At 44.7% G+C, this 21335-nt stretch overlaps 1 protein-coding gene across 1 annotated transcript in view; it reads left to right on the forward strand.

Moving 5' to 3' along the window:
- LOC126204261 (cilia- and flagella-associated protein 251-like) overlaps positions 1-19620 on the forward strand; it is a 181378-nt gene extending 161758 nt beyond the window's left edge. The window contains exon 8 of the mRNA XM_049938651.1: positions 19243-19620. Within this exon, the coding sequence (XP_049794608.1) occupies positions 19243-19620 (378 nt within the window). The remainder of the gene's footprint in view (positions 1-19242) is intronic.
- Positions 19621-21335: the final 1715 nt, after the last annotated feature.

The raw sequence follows: 21335 nt of genomic DNA on the forward strand, positions 1-21335 counted from the left end.
CGGCCTTGCATAAGTAGCAATGCTACTCGCGCCATGGCTAAGTGGCTGATGCGTACGGTAACTATGCCTATGGCCCGGAACACGGCTGACTTCTCCGTCAAGCCGCAGGTTCGAATCCTGCCTCGGGCATGAATGTGTGTGACGTCCTTAAGTTAGTTACGTTTAATTGGTTCTAAGTTCTAGGCGACTGAGGACCTCAGAAGTTAAGTCGCATAGTGCTCAGAGCCATGTGAACCATTTCTCCGACAAGTGCGACTCGTGCACCACATGTAGAGCGCCGAAGGAAAGCGGCTGACCAACGTAGTTGTAGGTAGCCATAGCAGCTCCAGCCGTCATCCAGGGGCAGCTCATTCAGTGCCGACAGGCAGCTCTGCGGATTGGCGCCGCGGCCCTGCCCCTGCGGACGGCAGCTTGCAGTCCACCTGACGATGTCACCCAGAGAGCGGAGGCTAGCAGCCCTCTCGCTCCTCACGCCGGTGTAACTCGGCTAGGCGCAAATTGAGAAGCGTATAGCACGTGTGACGTGACACGACACTACAGCGCGACACGCACGTGCCGCACGGGTCGCGCGGGTCCAGCGCATATTGCCACGCGTACACCATACTTCGCACGCGCCGACTGGCGACGCTCTGCGCTGGCTGAACCGAAGCGCGCGCAACCTCTTATCTTTCTCAAACGATTTTACAGAAAATATTCTCTGAAAATATATGATTTTTGGCTTACTTGTAGCGTTATATGTCAGCTTCGTGACGAAGTGCTGATCACCTCACTAATGACCATTCTTATTGTGATGTACACATTTTAGTAAGACACTACGCAAAACTCAAAAAGGTTGCAACGAAAATTAGGGGTCGCTATGATTTTGCGTTTGTTGCGTATTACACTATATGTTGCTGCGTATGAAATTTAGCTAACATGCTGAATTTTTGTTTAGATTTGGGAGGAGATCTCTATCTGCCTCCATTCTCGAGAAAATGGATCCCAGCCGGCCGAAGTGGCCGTGCGGTTAAAGGCGCTGCAGTCTGGAACCGCAAGACCGCTACGGTCGCAGGTTCGAATCCTGCCTCGGGCATGGATGTTTGTGATGTCCTTAGGTTAGTTAGGTTTAACTAGTTCTAAGTTCTAGGGGACTAATGACCTCAGAAGTTGAGTCCCATAGTGCTCAGAGCCATTTGAACCATTTGAAAATGGATCCCATATAGCGCGCTCACTTCCGATCTCACGTCCGCGAGAATAAAATACTCGCAACATCTCTCGTATCTCGTAAACCGCTCGAGACATCGAAACGAAAGTTTGGTGAATGATAGCACACAAGGAGGAGAGTGTTTTGCCAATTATTAAACACACGGAACTTTCTTGTCTATGGCGATATATCACTACTTATACTTCTTTTTTTATTTATTTCACTCCAGTGACTGTAATTTTTTAAGAGTTATCGACAGCTAGCGAAACAAGTGTTTACTAGTATGAAAATAAACATGAAATTTCTTCTTTTATGTTACTGCAAACCGATACTATGAAGTTTTTCGTAGGCTATTGAACTCTGTGATTGCCAATTACTTGTTTAATGAGGCCCTCCGTTTCGGAATTCTGTCTCAATAGCTGCTGTGAGATGAGTTGGGCAAATTACATTGTGACAAAGGAAGTACAATTAAACCAGTCACCAACAGAAATGTGGCCTTTACTCATAAATGGTGATGCTTCTTCGAATGAGGAAAGGTTAACAACTCACACAAAAACAGATTGGCAGTTCTGTTGGAATTTTGGTGGAATCCCCGTAACCCATCGTATTTTTAACACTGAGCGACTGGAATTGAAATTTACCAAAGGATTTTATTTCTTCTCTTGATCTGAGCAGTATTAAAATAATGACGAGCATTCCTTCAGGCGGAATGATAGGCACATGCCAGATACTGTTTACTCACCTAGGGCTTGCCAAACTGACGCGTGATCGCGAATAAAATAGTTGTTATTGAGAAAAATAAACAATTGGTCTGTCGCACAACACAATGGTCAGTGTATTGTCAGCAGCGAAGGATAATGTGCGCGACAGGAATGCACAAGCTAGCCATGTGTGCCTTGTGAGATGGAGTTCGAAAAACATTGTCATGAAAGTAGATCTGCCTTTGTCAGCAGCACATTTCAACAAATTAAATATATCTAATCATAACACTCTTTTAGGATATTCCTACTTTCGTAATAATACCGACCATTTTCTTCATTTATGTAGCCTGTTGTTGTATAATTAGTTTATTAATGCTGGTAATGTCCATGCAACAATTGAAATGCTCTTTCTCATCAAGACGAAGCAATTAAAACATTGTTATTTGTGACTGCTTTGCGACTGTTTCTAGCTTGCATTGGAAATATGTTGCTCACATGCATGTAGTACAGTGTGTCGTATTACATTATTACATCCATATCAGAGTAATCACAGTGAAACTTCTATACTTCAGATCTTGGACGCTTTTTACCACAAGCATAAAGGGATCACACCTGTGGAGATTATCCCTTTCTAAATTTTTGTAACAGATCGTACAGATACGCTAGCTTACTAGGCAGCGAGAATATAACCTTGCCTTACTTGCCTGCCTTGATTCTTAATCACATGATTTTATAATATTCCTTGCTTCCTTATTCACTACCCTCTGTCCCTTCTTGCGATATGAAAAAATCGCGGAGGCATATGGTGCAATTCCAGCGGCCAATGGCTCATCAGTTACTGAAGTATACATTTTTCTTGACAGAAGAAAAACAAAACAAAACTACGCAGATATAAATAACAGAAAAGTATAACGTGCTAACGAAGAAAGCTAGAGCGTTTAAAGGGCGAAAAACGAAACACTACCCAAAGGCAATAAAATTCAGTACACAGTAAGGCAAAATTTATCGTATTGGCAATACTACCACCGCTGATATGCGCCGTTCCGATGTGAGCATATGGCAGGGCTACTTTTCCGCTTCCCGCCTCAAATTTCCCACGGTGCTAGCAAGGCAAGCGCGACGCGCGACAAACTGTGCCTCAACCACAACGCCGCGCGACCTGGCGCAGGCGCGTGTCGCGTCCCAGTCGCGTCGCGTCGCAATTTGCGCGGTCCCATTTGAACCTGTGATGTTACAAAAACACGCGCTGCGCTGCGTCGCGTCACACGCGCTATACGCGTCTCAATTTGCGCCTTGCCTAAGGTGCGACGAGGCCCGCCACAACGATGACGCGTCCGCGCAACGGAGGTTGGAGGTAGCTTCAGCGGTCCAGTTGGCTGCCGGTATCCATCACTGGATGGCCTGCATCTTGAACAACCTTTATTCTCTCCGGTTCTAGACACAGACAAAAGGGCGACTTGACTACCTGCTTTGAGCCTCCATGTTCGCTTATTTATACGTATTTTCCCTACGCCTCTGACGTAGTTGCTCTGCAGTGGAAAAGTGGAGTGCTCTTTGATAATCACAACGTCAGCTTTCCTCAGCCGCTTCGGTCCCTACACACAGGTCACTAGGCGCTTTTGTAAGTGCAACGTATGAGTTCTTCTCAGCACATCGGTGCCCTGTGCTGCCCTGATTACTTCACATTGTGTACAGCGCCTCCGAGCGGTATCGTAAACCTGCCTTGCAGAATCGTTTGTAAAATATCAACCTCGCCCGCACCTGCCATCCGATGTGACAGTTGGCTCCTTCACTACTGCCTTCCAGCCATTGCTGCACGAAATTTACGAGAATTCCCCAAATCCATGCCTGTACGCAGCATAACGGTCCACACTCCATCCATAAGAGTTCCAGTTTTGATTCTCCTGATGATGATATCCTCCTGTGTAGTCCTTCCCCAGAGCTCCGAATGGGAAACTGTTTCACTTCTGGAATATTTTGCTCAAGAGGATGCCATGATCATTTAACTGTACAGAAGAGCTACATGCTCTGTTCGCAGTACCAGCACAGCAACGCCATTTTGCCTAACGTTACGAGGCCAGATCGACCAGTCATCCAGACTTTTGCCCCACAACTGTTGGAAAGGCTCCGTCCCCTCTTTAGGAACGACGCGTTTGTCTGTAACCTCAAAAGATATCCCTCTGTTTTGGTTGCACCTATGGTACAACTATCTACCTTGTTGAGCCATTCCAGCCATCCCACTTCGGAAAGTCAATAGTTAGTGAGGGACAGGACGTTGCATGAACAGCAATGGATATGTTTTTAATGAAAACCTACAAGAAAATTCTTTTGGCCATCTGAGAAACGTGAAAACATAAGAGTATATTATAAAACCGAGACCTGATTGTTCCATATCAATACATCAGTAAAATTAAACAAAGAAGACTATTGGTTAAGACATGCAGTGAGGATGTAAGAAGGCAAAATATTCTTAGAGACATTCGCAGGAGCGGTGGATGACAACAGGAGATGAGAAAGACTACGAACTAAGTTCAAAATGGTTCAAATGCCTCTGAGCACTATGGGACCTAACTTCTGAGGTCATCAGTCCCCTAGAACTTAGAACTAATTAAACCTAACTAACCTAAGGACATCACACACATCCTTGCCCTAAACAGGATTCGAACCTGCGACCGTAGAGGTCGCGCAGTTCCAGACTGTAGTGCCTAGAACCGCTCGACCACTCCGGCCGGCCGGCACGAACTAAGTGATAACATCGATGACAGTGTTGAATGCATGAGACTGTCAAAAAGGGAGTTGACATGGCCGGCCGCTGTGCCCGAGCGGTTCTAGGCGCTTCAGTCCGGAGCCGCGCTGCTGCTACGGTCAGAGGTTCGAATCCTGTCTCGGGCATGGATGTGCGTGCTGTCCTTAGGTTAGTTAGGTTTAAGTAGCTCTACGTGTAGGGGACTGATGACCTCAGATGTTAAGTCCCATAGTGCTTAGAGCCATTTGAACCATTTTTGGAGTTGACGTGAACTGCCACAAATTGGAAAAAACGGAAGGACAGTGAACAAACGAATAAGGATTTTTCTTTTGTTTTAGTCACCAGTCTGACAACTATTTTGACTCAAGCCTCCACTTTAAGTTACTTCTATAATAGTCTAACTACTACACCCAACATCCACACGATCCTTTTTTCTAAATTTAGGCTTTGGTGTTCCTATACAGTTCTTGCTGTAACCCCCTCACGCCCCACATACACACATAATTCACTTCATTATCAAATTGACTATATTTTAACGCCTTGTGGCATATCCTCTGTAGTATCCTGCTCACTCGTCTAATATAGGGTGCCTAAGCAGCTGTTTTCTCGGACCACTAGACAAAAATTCAAGCTAGTCGTATCAATGGATATCTTAAACTTTTTTAGTCCTGTTTTCTTCGGTTGCGTGTAATATTACGGTATATTGATAATTTTTACTTTCTGGATCGTCTGGCACACTGGACTCGCATTCGGGAAGACGACGGTTCAATCCCGTCTCCAACCATCCTGATTTAGGTTTTCCGTGATTTCCCTAAATCGTTTCAGGCAAATGCCGGCCGATTTCCTTCCCAATCCTTCCCTAACCCGAGCTTGCGCTCCGTCGTTGTCGACGGGACGTTAAACACTAACCACCTACCTGGATCGTCTGACTGCATCTGAATGAAATATGCTTTTCGTGCCATGTGAGTTTCGCCTTTATTCTCTGCAAGGCATCTTCAGTGGCCTGGAATATGTACATATTTTTACTATTTAGTTTATATTTTGGGCAATGTACCTACACGTTATAAACAATCTGGTGGTTGGTATTTGCTATTATGTAGTAATATTTTGAACTGTACTTACAGGTTGCGTGGACAATTTTCTACATATTACGCTGCTGTTCCATTTTTGCTGTCGTTCCTCTTGCGGTGTTTTCCCCACATTTCACAGCACTAGAAACTGAACACTTGATTTCATGCAATGTTTTTGTTTGTGTTGCCGACTGTCGGATGTTATTGCCCAAGATCGAGTGCTATTGCCAACTTCCGAGTGTAATTTTTGAAGTATCTGTGATCTGTTTGTGCATGCATTTGTGTGTGCGTGCGTGCGTGAGTGTGTGTGTGTGTGTTTGTGTGTGTGTGTTTTGGTGTGTTATAATATGTTTTTACTTTATGTTATTTATTTTTTTAATCTTTTTTGAGGCTTTGTGTGTGTGTGTGTGTGTGTGTGTGTGTGTGTGTGTGTGTGTGTGTGTGTCCAGAAGACAAGAAGACAAAGGGGGGGGGGAGATTATTTCTTTTTTTCTGTTTGTTTGAGAGGATCGATCGATTTTTATCTTACCATTTCTTTTATTTAGTGTAGTAGGGAACCTGTACTGATGTGTGTTTGTTCATTTATCACGTTCGTTTTCAGTAATGACTTTCTGAATGTGGAAGTTTTCTTGCATTTGTATAAGATGTTTGTCATAGTTGCTTATTCTCATTATTTTCATTTCTTGTTTCATGTTTGTAGGATGGTGGTTATGGTATTTTAAATGTTCTGCAAATGTGAAATGGTTCTTCAAGTCAATAATGGCTCTCCATTACAACTTTATACACCTTTGGTTGGCTGCAGAGTGTTGGTGCTTGTGGGTTTTTTTCTGTCTTATGTAGTATTTCTGTTTGTGAGTGTAGTGTGTGTTCAATGTTTTTCAATGTCAGTTTCGAGTTTGCCTGGAATCGTGTAGTTGGATCTGACTTCAGTTTTTGTATGACGTTGGTGTTTATGTACTCCTTGGTTTTTGTGATGTATTGCCCTTTGTCCATGAGTACTGTTACATTTCCCTTGACTGCTCATGTTATTAATAAACCATTCATATCTGCAGAACATTTAAAACACCATAACCACCATCCTACAAACATGGAACAAGAAATGAAAATAATGAGAATAAGTTGTTGTTGTTGTTGTTGTGGTCTTCAGTCCTGAGACTGGTTTGATGCAGCTCTCCATGCTACTCTATCCTGTGCAAGGTTTTTCATCTCCCAGTACCTACTGCAACCTACATCCTTCTGGATCTGCTTAGTGTATTCATCTCTTGGTCTCCCTCTACGATTTTTACCCTCCACGCTGCCCTCCAATACTAAATTGGTGATCCCTTGATGCCTCAGAACATGTCCTACCAACCGATCCCTTCTTCTGGTCAAGTTGTGCCACAAACTTCTCTTCTCCCCAATCCTATTCAATACTTCCTCATTAGGTATGTGATCTACCCATCTAATCTTCGGCATTCTTCTGTAGCACCACATTTCGAAAGATTCTTCTCTCTTCTTGTCCAAACTATTTATCGTCCATGTTTCACTTCCATACATGGCTACACTCCATACAAATACTTTCAGAAATGACTTCCTGACACTTAAATCTATACTCGATGTTAACAAATTTCTCTTCTTCAGAAACGCTTTCCTTGGCATTGCCAGTCTACTTTTTATATCCTCTCTACTTCGACCATCATCAGTTATTTTGCTCCCCAAATAGCAAAACTCCTTTACTACTTTAAGTGTCTCATTTCCTAATCTAATTCCTTCAGCATCACCCGACTTAATTAGACTACATTCCATTATCCTCGTTTTGCTTTTGTTGATGTTCATCTTATATCCTCCTTTCAAGACACTGTCTATTCCGTTCAACTGCTCTTCCAAGTCCTTTGCTGTCTCTGACAGAATTACAATGTCATCGGCGAACCTCAAAGTTTTTATTTCTTCTCCATGAATTTTAATACCTACTCCGAATTTTTCTTTTGTTTCCTTTACTGCTTGCTCAATATACAGATTGAACAACATCGGGGAGAGGCTACAACCCTGTCTTACTCCCTTCCCAACCACTGCTTCCCTTTCATGTCCCTCGACTCTTATAACTGCCACCTGGTTTCTGTACAAATTGTAAATAGCCTTTCGTTCCCTGTATTTTGCCCCTGCCACCTTTAGAATTTGAAAGAGAGTATTCCAGTCAACATTGCCAAAAGCCTTCTCTAAGTCTACAAATGCTAGAAACGTAGGTTTGCCTTTCCTTAATCTTTCTTCTAAGATAGGTCGTAAGGTCAGTATTGCCTCACGTGTTCCAGTGTTTCTACGGAATTGAGAATAAGTAACCATGACAAACATCTTATACAAATGCAAGGAAACTTCCACATTCAGACAGCCATCGCTGAAAACAAATATGTGATAAATGAAGAAACACACATCAGCACTGGCTCCCTGCTACACTTAATAAAAGAGATGATAAGATAAAAATCGTCACTCTCACACAAAAAGAAGAAAAAATATCTCCCCCACCGATTTGCCTTCTGGACACACACACACACACACACCACACACACTCCGGCAACGTCTGACTGGGAAGTCCCTTGGTGGACACACTTTTTTCTGCACTGCCTATGCTGATGATCTGGTACTCCTTCTTCACAGCAAAGACGATGTTCGTGCAACACTGGCGTGGGTGGCGACCTACGGCACGGCATCGGGGAGCTGTCTCGATGTCCACAAACCGCACGCCCTGTCTACAGGCCGTGGTCTATCCGACGAAAGCGTCGCACCGCTTCGAATCAGTGACACAATCCGCTGTCTTGGCATTGATTTCACATCTGACATGAAGCGCTCGACAGCCCTTAACTACAGTCAGTTATTAAATCAGATGAAAGCAGGAATGAGTGACCACCATCTTAGAAATTTAGACCTCCTGCAACGGACGCGATATGCTAACGTCTATTTGGTGTCACGCATCCCCCATTTTGCCCAGATACTCCCGATACCACCTACTCTGGCCCACCGCATGTTGGCGGTTTTGGGATTCTTTGTTAGTACAGGCATGTTAAATAAGATTCTTTACGAGTCCCTAACCCTCCCGAGGAGCAGAGGGGTTTAGGCCTGTAACGTCACCGGTGTTTCTAGTTGGCAGTTGATAGATTAGTATTGATCGGCTCTGGCTAAAACTCGGCAAAGTCGGTAGAGCGATGATACTGTTATTAGGTAAAGCCGACGTTACAAAAAACAGTGCTGAACTCAACTCTCGACGTGTACGTGATATTTACTTCACCGATTGTGACCAATATTACGCTACTCGTCGTAATTAACTCGTTTATATAAGATGGTCTAACAGTTGCTATAAAAATATTAATGATAAGTTCAATTTAGTTCCACCGACACCAACCTCCCCATAGTTTGGTTGTAATTTCAAATCTCTAATAAGTCGTAACATTGCGATTGCTTCCCAACGTCAAAGAGCTTCTATATATGCGCCGAGCGCTTCAGTCAATATTATCGCTGCACGCAACAGGTCATAGTCATGTCCAAACAATTTTGTAATTTGTAATCGCAAATGCGTAAATTGGCAGGAAAGGGTGGTTTATTTCACAATAAGAATCACTTCTTAACAAGGCCGTGAGGAAGAAGCTTTCCCAGGTGGTGCGGGGGGGGGGGGGGATTTTATAAATTATGTGCTTTAAAACTATTGCCAAATTCCAGAGTCCATTTGCAATTACGAATGAAGTGAACTGTCTATCACTGTTCAGTGCCTAATTAGAGTTGAGTCCGAGTTATCTAATTAAAAAGTGTTGTGGCTTGGCAAGACAGCCAAGCCACTATGAGGAAGCCGAAAGGCACGCGTTTAAGCTCACGCAGGCTGGCGTGAGGTCTGGAACAGGACAAGGAAGTTATAGTATCAAAGAACGTACGTAGCTGCAGGAATACTTAACTTTAATTGGTGAACATCGCTCTTGACGGTACATGTTTTACAGCATCAATAGTAACTGGTAATGGCGCCTTGCTAGGTCGTAGCAAATGACGTAGCTGAAGGCTATGCTAACTATCGTCTCGGCAAATGAGAGCGTAATTTGTCAGTGAACCATCGCTAGCAAAGTCGGCTGTACAACTGGGGCGAGTGCTAGGAAGTCTCTAGACCTGCCGTGTGGCGGCGCTCGGTCTGCAATCACTTATATTGGCGACACGCGGGTCCGACGTATACTAACGGACCGCGGCCGATTTAAAGGCTACCACCTAGCAAGTGTGGTGTCTGGCGGTGACACCACATTCCTCCCACGCAAATCGGCGGACGGTTGTGGCGTAAGGCTTCCGCCCGCCGTGGAGAGGACCCCATGTTGACGTATGCGACGAGGTGGGGAGCCTAACAACAGGCGAGGCTGTGCCACCCGCACCCTGCCATTCGGTTCGAGTGGAGGTAGGAAACGCCTGAAAACCTAGTCCAGGGTGCACGCCAACATGCGGTGTATGCGCCCGCAGAGAGACAGGAGGGGCGGAAGGGTCGACCTCCATCGAGCCGGGGCACCCGACGGGCGAAGACCACATATGGTCCGGAGCGGGCAAGAGTTCCATGGCGGAGGACAACTGGTCACGGGAAGCGATCGGCGGCGCGTGACCAATGGAGGCGCCCGCCATATACAGCGACGCGTCCACTGCGGGCGTCGCCGGCGGGAGAACAGGCGGCGGCGGCGGCGGCGGCGGCGCATCGCCAAGGGGCAAAACGGAAGGCAGCGTCGGTAACACCTAGGGCTGAGGCGAGCCAGTAGATGGGTCCCCAGAGCGCTGACCGGACGGCACCGTCGCTGAAAGCAGACGGGGAGCGGCAGATCCCGGGCGACGACAGAGGCGCAGCTGATTGAGACGCCGACGCACCTCACCAGAGGCCCCCAAAACCAGATACATAGCGCGGCCGAGGCAGCGAAGAATGCGCCCTGCGAGCCAACGCCGTGAACGTCGATAGTTGCGATAGTATACAACGTCGCCTGGGGCAAAAGCAGGTGTCTGCCGCTGCACAGGAACCTGATGCGGCGGATGTAGCAAAGACATCAAGGTTCGATGAGGGCGACCGTGAAGCAACTCAGCTGGCGAGCGACCATCTCGAGGCTGAGAGCGATACGAGGACAAAAAGAGCAATAACGCGTCCTCCCGAGAATGCGACTCTTTCAACTTCAACATCTGTGACTTGAAAGTCCGGACCAATCGTTTAGCGGCACCGTTTGACTGTGGCGAAAACGGCGCGGACGTTAGATGTTGAATACCATTGGCCTTGCAGAATGACTGAAATTCTGCGGACATGAATTGTGGGCCATTGTCGGAAACAATAGTCTGTGGAAGACCTTCAATGCAAAAGATAGCCGATAACGCTTGGATGGTGGCAGAAGACGTCATGGAAGACATCCGGACAACAAATGGAAAATTACTGAATGAATCTACCACAACTAACCATCGAGCATTCCAGAATGGACCAGCAAAATCGATGTGTAAGCGTTGCCAAGGGGAAGTGGCTTTTGCCCATGCAAAGAATTTCCGCGGTGGTGCGGATCAGTGTTCGGGACACGCCATACAAGAAGAGCACATATACGTAATCGCGGCATCGATTCCGAACCAAGTACAGTGCTGACGAGCAAGTTGTTTCGTTCTCACTATACCCCAATGTCCTTGGTGGAGAAGCTGTAAGACAGAGGACTGTAACTAACGTGGGACCACGACCCTGGACTGATCAATTTCAGAACGCAACAGCAAAACACCACGTCGTACAAAAAGTCTCTCCTTGTGAGCAAAAAATCGGCGAACCAACGGATCCTCGATCCGTGACTTTGACAAGGGCCACTGCGTAGCAACAAAACGCAGAACGGTAGCAAGGACAGGGTCGGCAGCTGTCGCTGTAGCTACACGACGAAAATCAATCGGAAACGAGTCGACCACGTCATCGGTTTCCGAATCAATGAACATGCAAGCAAGTTCGGAGGAATCGAATGCTCTATCCTCAGCAACAGGCAAACCAGACAACGCATCGGCGTTTCCGTGCTTAGCAGTGGACCGATACAAGATATCGTAGCGGTACTGCGAGAGGAAAATAGACCTGCGAATGAATTTCTGTGCCATACGTGGAGGTACAGGCTTGTTCGGATGAAAAAGCAATGTCAAAGGTTTGTGGTCTGTGATGATGGTAAAGTGACGACCATACAAGAAATCATGAAACTTAGTAACACCAAATACGAAAGCCAATGCTTCTTTCTCGATCTGTGAATAATTTCTTTGTGCAGACGAGAGCAATTTGGATGCAAAGGCAATAGGGCGATCGTGCGAACCATCTTTGTTTGTTTGTCCCTTGTATGTTGCAAGAAGGCTGCACTGTCCTACCACAGGGAGCCCGTGACCTGAATATGTAGTTAGCTTAACATTTGTGGCACGCAACGGAGGTGTGCCCAGCTGTTTGTACGTGTCTTGATTGATCAGTGAAACTGCAGCTCCAGTATCGAGCTGGAATGCTATCACTTTGCCGTTTATGTCCAAATCTACAAAAAGTTTATTGTCCTGCTGACGACAAGAGCGACTGTCTCGTGCAACAGGAACTGACACTGGTACAGAATCACTTGCGACTTGACGTGATTTCCGGCGACGTCGACTCACACTGTTGGTGGGACGAACACAGTCACTGTTAGAGAGAGTGGCACTGGGCGGAGTGGAATGAACTACATGAATTTCCATAGGCGAAGTGTCGCGAGCCTGAGTATCCTTGGTTCGATTTCGATTCCGGCGCGAAGCAAAGGGCCTGGAATGGTTTTGAGCGTTCGATCGGAGCTTGTTCTGGCAAACACTTTGAACATGCCCTTTTTTATTACAGAAAAAGCAAATAGCTTGGCGTGACGGGCAATTCTCATGTGAATGTCTAGTAGCACACCGCGGGCATGATTTCACTGAATTTGCTTGCTGCCGCGGTACACGTGGCTGAGAGCCAGGCGGCTTTGGCGCGGCCGGGCGTGAGGACTGTTTACTGTTCCGTGCAGCTCGCCCAGCGGGCCAGTTAACCTGACACACGGGTGGCAAAGTTTCAAATGATGCCTGAGCAAAGTCAAGTGTGTCCTGCCGATCCAATATGTCCATCACTTGTTGAAGGGAGGGATTGATTAGTTTTAAAATCTGTTCCCGTATATGAACATCAGAAACGTTCTATACAATTGCATCACGTACCATAGTATCTGAATAAGGGAGTCCACATTCACACTCAAAAGCACAATCCCTAGTAAGGCCTTGCAAGGTTGCAACCCACTCCCTATTAGTCTGACCGGCCGTATGTTTTGTACGAAAGAAGGTATACCGTTTCGCAACTACATTAACTGATTCTTTGAAATATGCATCTAATGCAGACAAAACTTCGTCGTAGGACAGAGTTGCTACGTCGCGTCGGGGAAACAATTTGACTATCACATGGTATGTGGACACTCCGACGCACGATAATAAGAAAGGCTGCCGCTCGTTACCTTGAATTCTGTAGGCGGCGAGATGGAATCCAAATTGGCGTGAGCACTCCATCCAGCTTTCCAGTGCAGCATCGAAAGGACGAAAAGGTGGTGCAACTGCTTGTTGTGGCTGCGGTAGCGATGGAGCGGCGGCTGCCGCATCGTGTTGCATTGCACGTTGACCCTGGACGAGCTGTCCAAGGGCATCCAGTAAGGCCTGCGTCTGCTGGTTCTGTAAGCGATAAAATTCGGACAGTACATCTGGAGATTGTGGCAAAGCCATTACACAAGTAAATCAGGGCAGTATAGTTACGAACGAGATTTGGGCTCGTCGCCAAACTGTTGAGGCTTGGCAAGACAGCCAAGCCACTACGAAGAAGCCGAAAGGCACGCGTTTAAGCTCACGCAGGCTGGCGTGAGGTCTGGAACAGGACAAGGAAGTTATAGTAACAAAGAACGTACGTAGCTGCAGGAATAATTAACATTAATCCATAATTGGTGAACATCGCTCTTGACGGTACATGTTTTACAGCATCAATAGTAACTGGTAATGGCGCCTTGCTAGGTCGTAGCAAATGACGTAGCTGAAGGCTATGCTAACTATCGTCTCGGCAAATGAGAGCGTAATTTGTCAGTGAACCATCGCTAGCAAAGTCGGCTGTACAACTGGGGCGAGTGCTAGGAAGTCTCTAGACCTGCCGTGTGGCGGCGCTCGGTCTGCAATCACTTATATTGGCGACACGCGGGTCCGACGTATACTAACGGACCGCGGCCGATTTAAAGGCTACCACCTAGCAAGTGTGGTGTCTGGCGGTGACATCACAAAACGTTCACTTCAATGTAATATAATGATGTCCTCTATCTGAATTCTAAACGATGTTGTAGTTGAAGTCAACGCTTTGTTTCACTGCGTCAAAGTAGATCGCAATTATCAATCCTCGAAAAACAATCTACCCGCACCTACATATCCGAGTATTCAAACAAGTCTGACCAGCTTCGGCCAACTCTCGTAACGTAATGACAATGGATCAAATTTTCTTTAGCCATTACTCACGATTCTCAAAGATTACTCACACGAAGTATTCTTTGATATCGTTGGTTCTACTTTGTTAATTTTAAGTATAATGATTTTGCGATTTACTATGATTCTGAGTTTGAGTTTACTGAGATTCTGTCTTTCTTTTGTAAGTTGATAAATTACTAAGTATAAGGTTCTTGTTTCAATTACTGGTTATTATCCAAATAATAGTATTAAATGGAACTTTGGTTACTTGTTCACTTTTCATGGAATTTGGAACTTGTTTTAGGGAAATTTTTGGGGTATTGGTTTCTACTTTTTCTTTTTTCATTTTTCGTCCGGAGAAGTGGCATTAGAGGCCTTTGTCATGTTCAAAATAGAGCGAAGGGCCTGTTCGTCAGCTGTCACCTGAACATGTGGCGACGAAGCCCGACGTGTCTCTCAAGTCTATTACTGGAGACCTTAGACCAACCTCACTCACACCCCCTGTGATGATATCAGACATCCCAGCACCTTTCTTCTACATTAGCTCATGTTCAAAATAGAGCGAAGGGCCTGTTCGTCAGCTGTCACCTGAACATGTGGCGACGAAGCCCGACGTGTCTCTCAAGTCTATTACTGGAGACCTTAGACCAACCTCACTCACACCCCCTGTGATGATATCAGACATCCCAGCACCTTTCTTCTACATTAGCCAATTCTTCCTTGAATTAAGCTACATCAACACCGCACTACTACCCACATGCTTGATATCGGCGAGGGCGATGTACACTGCCATGCAACTGAACAGGACGCCGAATATGATTGAAAGCAAGCACGCCACTACAAAGTAGCGTGCTGTGTGGCAGGCAATTTATGCCACCACCGTTGCTACTGACGTGCAATCTGCATGGTACATAACTGTTAATGGGAAACAGTTGTGCCAGTCCTGCCTACATCACATGCACCTCGCCGACTCACCCTTGTGTGCCACATGCCAAGTGACTGACACGGATGAACATCGTTTCGAATGCGGGTCGGCAAAGGACATTTGGTATTTGGTGTGTCAGATATTGGCTTTTCTCACACGCACGACTGCCGACAGGATAACTACATGCTCACTTCTTTTCCCAGATGGGGTGTAATTCCCAAGAGCAAAAACGAACTCTGTGACGTGTATTAGCGGCCACGCTGTTCGCTACCTGTGGCGACAAGACAGTACTCGATTTTTGGTATTATCTCAACGAACGACATTATGCGATCGCCAAGAACCCTAAATACAGACAATATTTTTCTAATTTTCTTTGGAGCTAATTCCATAACCCGCCTCGCAGCTGGATTATCCATGACATGAGAAGATAACCTTCGAACCTCTTTCCAGTTTTCGTTTTTTAAGGAGACTGAACAAACAACGGAGACAACACAACGACGAGACGACAGTCATCGAAAAATCCGCAGCGGGCTATAGCATGGAGCATCCTTAAGCCGTAACGGGACTACTTTTATTATTCTGGTTATGTCGCCGGAGAGGCCTTTATCCATTTGTGTAAAAAAAAAAAAAAAAGAAAAAAGGCTACGTTACTGTCTCTACAGGTTAATGTGATATATTGATTATTTTCTTAATTCTATGTTTTTCATATGAGACTGACATTTATTTTAAGGGATTTATTATTACATTATTTTTTATAGGTTATTTATAATTTTTTATTCTTCATTTAGAAGAAATACACAGAATGTATATTGATTGTTTAAACTATTTTGTTTTTGTACAATGGTTGTAAAAATGCAGAAATTTTTTAAAAAAGGTGGTTAACGTTCAAAAATGGGTAGCATCTAAAAAAATGGTCAGACAACTGCTAGCGATAATCGAAAATTCCGGATTCGAGGCCCTGTTCGGCAAAAATTTTCAATGTCGTCATTGCATTATACAGCCAATTGTTGCCCATATTCGCAACTGCAAAGATATGTAATGTATTTCATAAGGGCTGTTGTCGCTGCGGTATTTGTTACTTCGGACATTCATGTCTGTCCGAAGGAATGCTGCATCATACTTCTGAACGACTCATGCACTGCAGTATCGTGTTTATCCCCAGATAACGAGCAAGTGACTTTCAATTAAAATATCTGTGCTGTATGTGAATTACATGAGAGATGTACTACTGCAGGTTGTAGACACATGATTGCCGACATTTTGATGCTTAGATCTGGCCGTGAGGCGTGCTGGGGCAGCCAAATGATAAGGCGACCGCTAGCTATAAGCAGGAAATCACGTTCGAGTCCTGGTCCATCATAAATTTTCATTGTCGTCATTCTGTCATATATACCTGATGATTATCCGTATTCGCAACTGCGAATACCTGTCATGTTTTTGTCGTTCGTTCAGCTCTCGAATAGCACGTGGCTAAAAGTAATACCTAAATCTTTCGTGTGAGCTCTCATTTCTCTCATTTTATCACTACAGTCATCCTTCCTTATATAGGCGCGAATCAACAAAATATCTTCCCTTCAGAAGGCGAAATTGGCGATTGAAATTTCGTGGCAAGACTTAACTGCAACGAAAAACGTCTTCCGTGATACTCACTCCCGTTTTACGGGATAATACAAAACGAGCTGACCTACTTTGAACTTTTTTGAAGTCTTCCGTGAATTCTATCTGGTAATATATTTTTTCTTCTGCCAGCATCAGTGGTCGCTAAATAGTAAAAGCCTCCTGCTACTTTCAGCGTCTCATTTTCTAATCTAATTCTCTCAGAATGACCTGTTTTTAAGAGCTTATCCATTCGATTTTTTTTATCCTCGACAGAATTACGTCATCAGAAGAATTTAAAATTTTTAGTTTTCTCCCTTATCTTTAATAGTTTTTCTAAATTTCTCCTCATTTTCTTTCACTAATTGCTCTATACTCAGAATGTAACACAGACAGTGGTGTGTGCCCAATTTCCACCTGACAGCAACACTGGACACAGAAATGGCACCACATGCTCTTTCCAACTGTCTCCCAGTTCCTTGTGCAGCAGTGTAATGGACATATCTATGAGTGGAGGGTCCACGAGAATGGACATTTCCAGATTTCATTGTCATCCTCATTAGGGCTCAGCATCTGCCGTGGTAGCACAGGCTACCGCTGTAACATAGCTGAATGGTCGACTTTGAGTCATTTTGAGAATTCTAAGAACTTGTGGCTCGTCTATAAGGGAAAATACTATTGCTACCCATTCTTGAGTACTTCTCGAGTGTTTGGGATCACCACTGGTCACATTAAAGAAAGACATCGAAGCAATGGAGAGGCATGCTGCTAGATTTGTTACCAATGTCTTCCAACAACACGCGAAACTCACAGAGATGCTTCCTGAACTCAAATGGGAATACATGGAGTGAAGACAACGATCTTTTTTTGAAACATTATTGAGAGAATTTAGAGAACTGGCAGTTGCTGCTGACTGAAGAGCAGTTCTGTTACCACCAACGTACTTTTTGCGCAAGGTTCCTGAAGACAAGATAGGAGGAATTAGGTCTCATATGTACGTATATAGACAGTGACTTTTCGCTTGCTACAGTTGCGAGTGGAACAAGAAAGGCAAACATTAGCAGTACTACAAGGTACACGCCATGCATCGTGTGCTGACTTGCATAATACTTATGTAGATGTAGCCAATATTTGTGATGTTTTGAAGCTAGTGGTTGTGCCATATCTTCAAGGTATCCACGACGCTATCTTTCAACAACATAACCCAAGACTGATGTCTGTGTTGTACTGACCCATCTTGACAGAGAGGATATTCGCCTGTTGCACTGGGCAACACGTTCTCCAGATTACTCAGCCTCAGAAATGATCTGTTCATGGGTTGCCGAGAAAGAGGCACTGCAGCCATGGATAGCAACTATGATTGATGCGGTGTAGATGTCATTAAGCTGTATCTGGTAAAATCCTCGTGGCTAGGGCATACAATCTTCCATCCACAAAGGGAGGATGTGGTCCTCCTTACCCGTCTTCACATAGAACACAGTGCTATGTCGCATGGCGTCTTGCCCCAGCTAGAGGACCCTCCACTGTGTGGTACTTATGGCATACAAATCACAGTGCGCCACGTTTTATTAGACTGTTTTATTTTCAGACCAGAGGGCAACAGATGTTTGCAGACAGATTTGCCGGCCAGAGTGGCCGAGCGGTTCTAGGCGCTTCAGTGTGGAACCGCGCGACCGCTTCGGTCGCAGGTTCGAATCCTGCCTCGGGCATGGATGTGTGTGATGTCCTTAGGTTAGTTAGGTTTAAGTAGTTCTAAGTTCTAGGGGACTCATGACCTTAGCAGTTAAGTCCCATAGTGCTCAGAGCCATTTGAACCATCTGAACCAGACAGATTTAGGCTCTAGTTACTTGACAATTAAACGTAGGTGGTATGATTTTTTATGTTTGTGAATTGTCCTACTTTTTGCCTAAAATTTTGGGCAGAAATTATCTGGGTCGCTGGCTAACCCATGTTTCATGTAAGTGATCAGCCAGTCACATCTCCCTTGGTAGTTATCTGAGCTCTTCTCTTGTATTACTGGCGTTTTTATTAAAGTTTTAGAACATTTTAGTGATTTTATGTTACTGTAAGGGATGTGAGAAAGTGTAATTGCGGGGGATGACCGCTAGTGATGTTGGGAGTGAGTGAGCGTAATTCTATAGGCTTACGCCTCTTCCTCTGACATTTTTAGCCATTTTAACCAAATTTATTGCTACTAATTTTCGCGTGGGTGCTGATAAATGAGCTGTTGAGTGCCTGTAAACTGCAAACACACACAAGCTCCAACATAAAGCAGCATGTAACAATATACACGTATCTGTCAGCCAAGATCAGTTTGACTCGATGCTGAGCCATGTTGGAATCATTGTTGCTGCCAATAAGTAGCAGTTCTATTGCACCTTGAAATTACCTCCAAATGTAATCATACGTTCTTGTTAGATGCAAAATAAGTAAAATATCGTTGTTTTTAATCTTCTGGTGTTTCAATATTATGACCAACAGAGTAAAAAAGTAAGTGAATGAGTTAAGTGTAATTAACACTCACTCACTGCTAGTAGCAGGCTGTGAACTTTCCCAACACATTATGTCGTAGGAAGCGGAGCAGATGCTGAAGCGCGTATGGCCACAGCTGCTGCGACTGCGCAAGGAGCGGATATTGCACACGCGCGCCACACATGAGCTGGAAAGTGCCAGAAAGCAGGTGGGCGAACTGGAGGTGTTTGGGCGGAATCGCACAGTAGCGGCGTACGAACAGCTGTCTGCCGATGGCGTGAAGCTGGCGGAACGTGTACAGGAGCGCACGGAACAGCTCGCTGCACTGCGCAGCGATGCCGAGCGGGACCTGCAGCAGGCGGCGCACCTGCGTGAGTCACTCCAGGGTGCTCACCAGGGCGTTGCTGACACGCGCCGCAGCGATTTGCGCGCCTCCATATTCCTGCAGATGGTGCGTACACACATATCAGTAGCATAGCAGCTTGCACTACTATACCAGCTTAAGTGTCAGCCAAGAGCTTCCGTATACCACACCAGTAGTACAGCAACTCGATCTACAGCTGTGCCCAGCACTTCATGGAGTTTACTTATGCCTTATCAGTAGCAGAGCAGGTGGTGCTACATTTATGCCCATCTCTCCATGCCAATACAGTTTACAAGGGAAGCATACACCCAACCAATAACTGATACTGCTCATTGTTCGCACGACTGTAGTACATACTCAAGTCCATGTTACGTGAGTGACTCTCTCATTTCAATCGAGTACAAATGGCAAGTGAGTACTGAAGTTCCCTTGGTATTATACATGTACTGAGACACTCTTACCACAAATTGTCAATTTTCTTTAGTTGTTGACCCCAAAGTTACATGTATTATGAACACTGATTGCTGTGAATGTGGGCTTATGCCATGCCACCCTTATTTCTGTAATAACTTCAGTAGCAAAATTTATTTATAATCAAAGCCAAATTCATAATGCATGTTCATGACAAAGGTGTACAGTAATTCTTCCACACTGTAAAACTGAAAAGTTTTGAAAAATGTCATCCAAAAATTATAAAAAAATCATTAACATCATTAAGCAATTAACAAAATTGCATAGTTTATTTGTAATCAAAGCTAAATTTGCAATAAATATTCTTAAATGGGTGTGGTAAATCTTCCACACTGATGTAAACTGAAAGATTGGGAAACTATCGTCCAACAATTATAAAAGATCATCACTTATTTACCTGGAAACAAGAAACTAAAAAAAACCACTTGAAACAATATTTAGAAAGCAGTACAAGGCTCATTTTTAGTTCATACTTCGTGACTTGTTTTCTTTCTAAGTCCAAAATGATATCTGAAACTATTTTTCAGCAGAACTGCCTTTTGGATTGTTGAAACAGCTTTCATAAAATACTTTTATTTGTTTACATTCATATCTGCACACTGTGTAGGTTTTTTCTATGTCGAGGTTTGTAAACTATTGACAGTTACATTACTTCCAGAAATTTGGGGTCTCTTGTGCCAGAACACTTGCATGGAAAATATCAAAATGGCTCTGAGCACTATGCGACTTAACTTCTGAGGTCATCAGTCGCCTAGAACTTAGAACTAATTAAACCTAACTAATCTAAGGACATCACACACATCCATGCCCGAGGCAGGATTCGAACCTGCGACCATAGCGGTCGCTCGGCTCCAGACTTTAGCGCCTAGAACCGCACGGCCACTCTGGCCGGCAGGGAAATATCAAACCATCACACAACCTACACAGTGCATCATGCAAACAAAGTAAACAATAAAATAATAATTGAGAAGACATGAATAAATTAATACAAGAGTGAATGCAGCATGAGTTGGTTAGCTTTGATGTTCCCATGAAGGAGATCATGACTCTTTTGTCACGAGGTGCATGTCAAGCAGAGGTCCCCATGCTGTTGCAGCACCTACCTCCTTTCTTGTGCTATAATCCCTCATCTCTGACTATCCTTACTACTTTTTCTATCCTCCTCATGGTGACATGATATTGATCTGGCTATGTCTCTCGTATGTTGTGGTTTGTTTTCCTCTTCATCCATTTTTTACATCAGCTTTCTGGTTAAACCCCCTTTGGAGTTTAACATCCATTTACATCTTTTTTTCTATAGTATGATCTGACTCGGGATGAACACCTTCAATAGTGCCACCTGCCTACAGAATTAAAGT

The sequence above is a fragment of the Schistocerca nitens genome, chromosome 9 (assembly GCF_023898315.1).
Source record: "Schistocerca nitens isolate TAMUIC-IGC-003100 chromosome 9, iqSchNite1.1, whole genome shotgun sequence".
NCBI classification, from domain to species: domain Eukaryota; kingdom Metazoa; phylum Arthropoda; class Insecta; order Orthoptera; family Acrididae; genus Schistocerca; species Schistocerca nitens.